Source organism: Ruditapes philippinarum, unplaced genomic scaffold (genome assembly GCF_026571515.1).
Source record: "Ruditapes philippinarum isolate M1 unplaced genomic scaffold, ASM2657151v2 ctg24637_1_1_1_1, whole genome shotgun sequence".
Taxonomy (NCBI): domain Eukaryota; kingdom Metazoa; phylum Mollusca; class Bivalvia; order Venerida; family Veneridae; genus Ruditapes; species Ruditapes philippinarum.
In genome coordinates, this window is record NW_026855909.1 from 1 (window position 1) to 8,678 (window position 8,678).

At 32.5% G+C, this 8,678-nt stretch overlaps 1 protein-coding gene across 2 annotated transcripts; it reads right to left on the reverse strand.

Annotated features, from left to right (window-relative positions):
• Positions 1–3,192: 3,192 nt before the first annotated feature.
• On the reverse strand, positions 3,193–8,635 carry LOC132744779 (uncharacterized). Of its 2 annotated transcripts, XM_060733558.1 has the most exons (5): positions 8,422–8,635; positions 6,982–8,108; positions 5,041–6,598; positions 4,508–4,724; positions 3,193–4,118 (listed from the first exon to the last, which is right to left on the reverse strand). In XM_060733558.1, exons 3-5 carry the CDS (start codon positions 5,476–5,478, stop codon positions 3,850–3,852), a joined length of 924 nt encoding a protein of 307 aa, XP_060589541.1. In that variant the 5' UTR covers positions 5,479–6,598; positions 6,982–8,108; positions 8,422–8,635; the 3' UTR covers positions 3,193–3,849. The 2 variants fall into 2 exon arrangements, with proteins under 2 accessions (XP_060589541.1, XP_060589542.1); XM_060733559.1 differs by lacking the exons at positions 6,982–8,108; positions 8,422–8,635 and having other exon boundaries at positions 5,041–6,961.
• Between the last annotated feature and the right edge of the window lie 43 nt (positions 8,636–8,678).

Sequence of the window (8,678 nt, forward strand, 5' to 3'; positions counted from 1 at the left end):
GGGGCAAACTGTCTTTCTAGATCTAGCACTTAATGCAACAACTGGCAGTTTAACTTTGTATAACATCTAAAATTGATAAATTTATCACATACATTAGATACATGTAAAGTTTTGTCATCTAGGAAATGTTGTGATATTGTTGGGCAACATAGTATTAATTTGTTTATCAATGAATGGAAAGAACGTATATCTAGTCCAACTGGTTCTGTTGGTAATGCCAGAAACAAATTACGCACATATCAACTGTTTGAATATCAATATGAAACTGAAAAAAAAATGTTTATTTACCAATGCCAGTAGTAATGGAAATAACGGGTGAGCAATATACTTCTGGAGTAACTCGAAAAGAGCAAATAATAGGAGAAAATTGTGTGATAATTGAACTGATTGAGGGTATTGTGAAGATCAATTAAACTTGAAAACTGCGAATAATTGCCGATACCTACTTATCGATTATACCATAATGGCCATTGTTAAAAACATTTATCTACAACATAATTATTTTTCTTTTAACCGACCTTTTATCGAACGCGTGTTTAATATTAATTCCAATTGTCATTACCTTGTGCCATTTTCTGAATATTGTAGAAGGGAGGCATATACTCTAACTGTGTGGTGATTGAAAGAGCTTTTTCTTAGTGTGGGTGTATTGAGAATACTGGATAATAAAAGGGTGTTGTTTGGGCTTGTTTGTATTTTTGGGTTATTTTTGCTAAATGAGACATTCAGATATTGCAATTTCCGAAAAAGAGGATGCTGAGGAAGCAGAACATCCGATCGAAGCAGACGAGAGCACACCGTCGTCTATTTTTGATATTAGCGATAATCCTACAACGGTGTTTAACAAATCAAGTACACTATTCACCGGAAATGATACGCATAATGCTGCTATGCTTAAGAATGATAAATGGTACCTTAAGGAATCCGTGATTAAATTTGCGACACCATGTTCTATGAGTTTGATTGGAATGAGCGAATGTGGTAAAACTACATATATAAAAAAAAATGCTTGAGCAAGCAGACGGCATTTTCACAGATCCTCCAAGCGCAATTAAATATTGTTTCAACGTGTATCAACCACTTTTTACAGAAATTTGTAAAAGCGTACCTAATATCAGCTTTTATCAAGGTGTACCAGATCGAGAAACAATTGAAAAATGGGCATACCAAGAACGTCATTTGATGATTATTTTTGATGATATGTATACCGAAATATCTTCAAGCAAAGCAATATGTGACTTGACGATAATGTTATCACATCATCTGCACATTACATCCTTATTTACCCAACATAATATTTTTGGTAATTCACGTTTCAGCAAGACAATTGCGACTAACCTTCATTACATATTATTATTTACTGTAAGAAATAGAATGCAGTTGGCTGTTTTGGGAAGCCAGTTATTTTGCCATAAAAACAAAGCTAAAAATTTTGTCAAAGTGTACGATTCAGTAGCCGAAGACAGCGCGGGTGACGGTCCATTGATTATTGACAATTCTCCTTTTCTTCAAAATAAACAATTCAGGTTAAGATCGAGAGTTCTTATAGGCCAGCTTCCAGTTATTTACGAAATAACTTGACAGACAAAGCGTGGCTAATTTGGGGACTATTATCACAATTTGTGTGGTCATTTATCGATGTGAAATTTGAAGGAATCAACGTTTGTACAATGGATCGTATTTGGAAACATTTACATCTTTTAAGATACTTGAGCACTTCAGACAATGTTTTAATTCGGAAGAAAATAATAGAAGCTGCAACCACAGAGCAAATAATAACTATTTGTGAAATTTCCTGTAATATTTTAGAAGGCGTTTTCGAACTGTCCCACGAGGAATTAGAACAACTGGTGCGTTATAAAAAAGTTTATCGGAAACTGTGCGAAAAAACTGTTAATTTCTCGGAGAAGAGAGCAGTACTATTAAAACAAAGTGCCAGCATTAAACGCTTGCTTCACGTCTTCTTCAGTCATTGGTCTGCTATAAAACAAGAACAACAACAACATGGAAGATGGAGTGAAAAAACTGGTAGTGATACCACAGACACAGTACAAACAACTTCTTCAACACCAAGAGAAGGCGGACAGAGCCCAATCTCTAGCTCTGAAAGTGAAGACGACGACGGAGAGGGGGGATGTATCTCAAACACTGGACAAGGAAGTGAAATCTACGAATGACTCAAATACAGTAGTTAAAAATAGCCCTCTCGGGGATAATACTGCAGAAATCGAACGATGCGATGCGGACAGCGATGAAATCAATCGAAAGATTTTACAAGTTATTGAATACACATTTTCTTCAAACATTCGTAAAAAAATAAGAAAAATCATTGCTTTTATCATAAATTTTGGGAGCAACGTAATTAGCTTTACTTCCACTGGAAACGTGATGATAAGGGGTGTGCTACTTGATCCCAAAGCGAATATTATCGATCTTTTTGAGGCTTTGGTCAGCGGTGTGAACGGCAGACAAAAACCGCTTGGTTATTATGCTTTTATCCAAGCTTTAAAGGACATTAACATACCTTCACATTTTATTCAGGATGATTTAGCCTATCGTGTTTCAAAGAAGAAAAAGAATGAAATGCATAATGATGGCAAGTTAAAGCTAAAACATATACCAGAGAGGAAGAAGTGGAAGCCATATTAAAAAATAGTGTGCATCAATTACACGTTCTTTCTATATACGGATAGAATCACATTTAAACGGTTATGAGTAGCATTAATGCGACCGGATATTTTGCTGAGGTTAGGAGTTTTGACTCAATAAAACTGTTCAAGAGAAATAGTTCTTCAGGATTTACAGTTCAATTTGACAGAGAATTAATTTTTAATGGAAAATGGGAATTAGCTTTATTTGATTTTGTCCTTAAATGTCAAAGTCATTCAGATCGTATGGATGGAAATGACATATATATATTCAGTAACATTATCGAGCATGGATTTTTTAGGAGCAAACATGAAGCAATTGCTTCGACGTGTTAATGTCGGTTCACCAGTTATTTCGTCATCACATTCAGTGTACACATTTCATTCAACATGTGCCCTTTACAAGAGAATATGTGTTCGTAACTGCTTGTCCATAGAGTTTCAGCTTGAGAATGAAATGGGAAAAATAGTTAGGTTTCCGCCAAACTCAAATGTGACATTGACATTACATTTTAGACCATGTGATTAATATAACAACAAGTGATATAGTTTCTAAATTTAATATTATTCATAACAACGCAACATTTACAAAACAAGAACGATATTTACAGCACATAGAACGATATTTACAGAACAAAGAACGATATTTATAGACCTTAACTTTTTTATCATACTGTTAAAATACGGAATTAATAGATTTATTTAAATATTTGTAATCAACACTCGCGATTGAATAGTATTTTTAGAAAATTATTATTATTATTACAAAACTTCAATTCGGCAGTATTTATGAATAACAATAAATATTTTATATAAAAAATCAATGTGAAAAAAAATGAATGTATATTCAAAAAGTCAGTATCTATTCATTAATTATTAAATATATCTCTTATCAAATGGCATGTGTTTCTCTTTTCTATCACCATGGTTAATAATATAGGAGTGTGGTTGAAATACTTGATTTATCTTTCATTTTCATTAACAAATACTAAGTCATGATTGCAAAATTTGCCAAAATTGCGATTATTAAATTTGTATTAGTTTGTATAATTTGTTTCTTTTAATAGTACACAATATAATTATCCATTTTGATATAATTGTAAAACAACAAAAAAACGGAATACAAAAACTAATCTGTTGAGATATTAACATAAATACAGGCGCTAGTCAATGTAATGTGTATAGATAGTGTATGATGATTCTAAAATTCATCAACAGCGAACAGTGTCACGGAAGTGGTGTCAAAGGAACCTCCCTTACGTCGTCTTGGAGATCGAGGTGGCGCCTCCCGCAGAACAAAAGTTGTCTCCGCCGTTGTCGAAGTAATCGTATCGCACTGTATTGGCTGATTCCTCCTCCTCGCTCGACAAGATCGAATCATTATAACTATGGTCCACACTCCGCCAATACTCACAATGGAAAAGCTAAGAATTAGTAGTATCTTGTATATTGTGACTTCTCTTTTGATTTCTGAAAATCAAATAAACACACATGTATAATTCAACAAAAAAAAAAAAACAAACAAATATTGGTCTTAAAGAAACTTAAAGTAAAAGAAGTACTGTTTGTAATCCCGTTTTATAAAACAGTAAAATACACATATACGGATTACCGAAAGGGATTTTAAATAATGCAATTTTTTTTAATTTGTTCGTTTCTTTATCCGTTAAAAGAATAAGTAAGTAGTAAATAAGTAAGTAGTATAGATTTTGTCTTAAATATATCTATCAAGAAGTTTTGCATTTGTCACAGTTTGCATTTACTATTGTAAAATTGCCTTTATAAATTATGTTGAAAATAGAAAACAAGCACATAATAAAAAAAGTTCATTTAAAAAAAAAGAATCGTTATTAACATACCAAATATCAGGAAAGCAGATGTTGTCGTACTAGTTGTTGTGGTAGTTGTTGTGACAGCAGACGTGTTTCTTAATTCATCACTTCCATATTCATCATAATCATCATTGTCATCGTCGCTATCATCATCGTCGTCGTCATCATGGCGATCATTGTCATCATCATCATCATCATCGTTGTCATCATGAGCAGGAAATGCTGGAGGTCGTGGCTTTGATGTCTGAAGTGAAATAATATTGATACATTTATTTGTTTAAAAAATCTAGGCATATTTGTGGAACAAGAAGGATATTGTTTTAAGAATAAATATTTTCAATGTAATGAACGAAGCGCTTCACTTTTATTGTTTTAACTACCATATTTTTCAGACGAATATTATATATCATACAATTCGCCGCCCTTTTTAAATGCGTTTTATCTTTTGTTCAGTCTTTTTTTTTTATTAAAATGTTATAAACAGACTTAGATAAAAATATTCGGAACATTGTTACAGCTAATCGCTTTAAAATCTTGCCTTAAGATAGAAGACAACATACCTTTAAGACAGGTCCTTGGTCGGGACAGTCCATTCTGTTTAAATTGGCACGCAGGGTCCTTATCTGGTCAAACAATGCCTCACAGCTTAGGGGTGTTGATTCGATTATGACCTGATCAAGAAATCCCTCCACAACAGCCTGATTCTCAAATCCTGTGACATAACCCCTCGCCAACAATGTCTCTGCACCTCTGCACTCTACCAATAATACTACTCCACCCCTTTCATTAGAATTCCCGCACTCCAACACTTTTTCCTTCTCGTGACAAACACATTTGACATAGCTATCTCCATTCACATAATTTATCGTTACAAGAAACGAGATTAAGATCATTAAGAGAACCATTCTTGACAACTGGACACTTAAAAATGAGTATACGACCAAAAACAATAGCAGACAATTATAAAGGTCACGTGACACCGACAAAAGAAGCGGCATTTGCCTTTGATCCTTAGCGAGGTTCCGTCGACACGTGTCTGATCTTCGGTGGGGCGGTTGGGGAGCATTGTCACGTGACCGTGATCTCAATGTTAATATTAAAAAAAAAAACAAAAAAAAACGGTGATGTGTAAGAATTCACTTTTAAAATAATGTTAATTCTAAATTATATTTTAAAGAGGGATGGAAATAAGAATAAACTACATAATTCTATAGTGATGAAAATAAACATCCATAATCACGTGATACCGTAAGAAAAGAAGGGGCCTACTTCTTTGATATTCTGCGTTGAAAAACTTAAAAGATAAATTGTTGATTACATATGATTTATTTAAAATTAATTTGAAAATATGGGGAAAAAAGCTTTTTTTGTAACAAATATGACATTATCCGATAAATAAAGCGATAATTGGTAGTCTACATTAACAATGTTTCAAAATTTCTTTAGTATCAGATCATGCCGAAAGTTATAAATTAAAAACAACAAGAACAACAACAAAACTTTATACAGGCCATTCTTAACAGAAAATATTTTTTATTTTTTCCCGACCATACCGTATAAACACGAGTATGAACTTTTCATAATCTTGCAATCCCTATTCGGATTATTATTAGATAGTATAGAGCAACTCCCGAAATCTTTCAAGATTCTTGATTTCCAAAATGCAACAGTTTCTATTCTATCATACATAGTTTTTGAAGTTCGCGTCAGGTTCATGATGTCAGCGACCGACATGAAATTTAATATCATACTGAGAACATGAAAATTCAAATTTTCAAGATACGTGTCCGTTTCGTCTATGTCCATTGGTTCGTATATTTGAATTCCCCTTTCAATGCTAACAAGATCCTCCATAACATTTGACAATGGAATAGGGCTGAATTGCCGGAATTGCAATGATCTTTTGCTGAAATCATTTTTAAAAATATACCCTCGAGCTGCTTTTCGCACTAAAACTCCAGCTTCTCCGAACTGGAAAACAAAGTTGTCAATATGCATTGTTTGTATAACCTGCATATGTGCCGGCAAAGAGAAATCAATAAACCTTATTGTCGTATCGCGCAGACGAATTCTTGCCGTTGCAGCAACGTCATTACCTTTTATCAGTTCAACTTGAATCTGAAATCAATTATAAATTGTGAATAGCGGTTGATGGAAAAAATATGAACAAAAAAAACACATTTTTATTCACTGTTATTACCAGATTAACTCTCAGCAGAAAAAATATTCTTACATTACAATGTTTCTATTTCATTATAGTTTAAACGTTGAATTAAACGTAACGTGGGGCTATTTTTTAAAAGAAACATCATTAACTTTTATAAGTTTAACTTGAATCTGAAATCAAATATAATTTGTGGATGTTTGAAAAAAAAATCCACACCTTATTTCATTGTAATTACCAGTTCAACTATCAGCATATCAGCAGAATAAGATATTTACATTAAAATGTTGCTATTAATTTAACGTAACCTGGGTGTATTTAAAAAAATTGAAATTACCTCCGATCCAACTCTTTGTAAACAAACAGTCCTATTACAATCGAAATTATAAACTTTTAACTGTCCTCTCTCTGCTAATATTTGGTTGAAGTTATTTGAATCCATTATAATTATATCTGTTGACGAATAATTTGTCCTTTTTTTTACCCGGGCTTTATATACCTGACTTTTTTAACAAAAAGGTTGTTTTTTAATCTATGTTTAAGATACTGTCAAAAAACAACGCATTGCCGTAAAATACAGATATCTTTATTTATGTCGCTACATATAACATTGTGAAAATTAAACACTATACAGCTTGATAATACAACAATACTTCTGTCATCAAATTTGTACATAACAAAACCTGATTAAGAAACATACCCCCTGTCAAACAAAGTATTCTGACATCTGATCAAAACATAATAAAGCCTGAGTGAAAAATACATTATCCAGTTTTATCTACAATTATCACATCTACTATAAAAAGAACAACGACAATATCAACAATAACAACAATAAATAAAATATAATCAAACAGTAGCTGTAATAAATTAATAAATACAGCGGACATATTGATTTTTTATAAAGGCCTACGTCATGTGTTTATAACGGCCCGTTTATAATACACCTACATTTAGTAAGCTAGCCTTGTTTTTCTAGGCGTTTTAAAATATATAATGTGAAAATGACTTCCGGTGAAAAAGTAAATTTATATTTGCTTGACATTTATTAAACAAGGGAAATGTAACATAGTTGTAATTATGTGCATTTCAAATCAAATCTTTCATTACCTAGAACATTTCTTCATCTAAGATTTTCAACAAATCAATGAAATAGTGTCCAAAGCTATAGGACTGATTTGCATCCACATAATAGCGTTTGGTTTCTACAGGTGATAGAAGTGTTCTTTTTGTTGATACATGATACATGTTTTGGTCATAGTGTTTAACTGATTTTATGTTTTTTTGGTATGACATTTCGGACTCGAGACATTCTTTATATCTGTCATGATTTAATTTAACATGTACACCCTTTGCATGAGTTTTTTCACCATTATCTGTGAGTACTGAGTATGTCTTGGAGGACAAAACCACACTTTCCACTAACACGCTGCTTCCTAGTTGTAGTTTCATTTTACCTGGTACCTAAAATCATAATAAATGGATCAATATTATTACCGGAAGAAGTATTGCTGTATCATGTTAACGCAATCGGAACATCCTCGGTTATTATTCATAATAACTTTATACGAAGACTTACCGAAAGTGCCGAAAAGTTGCGACTGATGTTAACGTAGATGACATCTTCTTTTTATTTTATACGACAAACATTTTGTAATAATTTTAAAATTATTCTTTAATATATTTTAAATAGTAGAAAATAAGTAGTCAACAGCAAATCCTATAAGTACCTTTAAATCGCTATCAAATAAATTATTTGAATATTTCATTTGTATACCTTTTTGTTTCTATCATCTTTAAGGTTGTGCCCATCAGGTAATGACGAAAAATCGAACAGTCGTCTGTTTCTCCACATAACTTCATTGACATTCGGAACGTTGTTTATTTGAAACAAGAACGAATCGGTGTCAGAGTACAACAAATTAACACTCTCCTCTGGAAACTCTTTCAACAAAAAGTCGTAAAAAAACTCATACATCCTCAGTTTGCTTAGCTCTGGGTAATGAAAAAGAACAAAAGAATGCAGTTAGCGCC

Excerpts from the sequence above, each read along its gene's own strand:
- LOC132744779 (XM_060733558.1), bottom strand. The coding sequence starts at position 5,478 with ATGCCGCTTCTTTTGTCGGTGTCACGTGACCTTTATAATTGTCTGCTA. Across the intron at positions 4,725-5,040 it reads ACCAAGGACCTGTCTTAAAG|ACATCAAAGCCACGACCTCC; the intron begins GTATGTTGTCTT and ends ATTTCACTTCAG. Across the intron at positions 4,119-4,507 it reads ATCTGCTTTCCTGATATTTG|AAATCAAAAGAGAAGTCACA; the intron begins GTATGTTAATAA and ends TTTGATTTTCAG.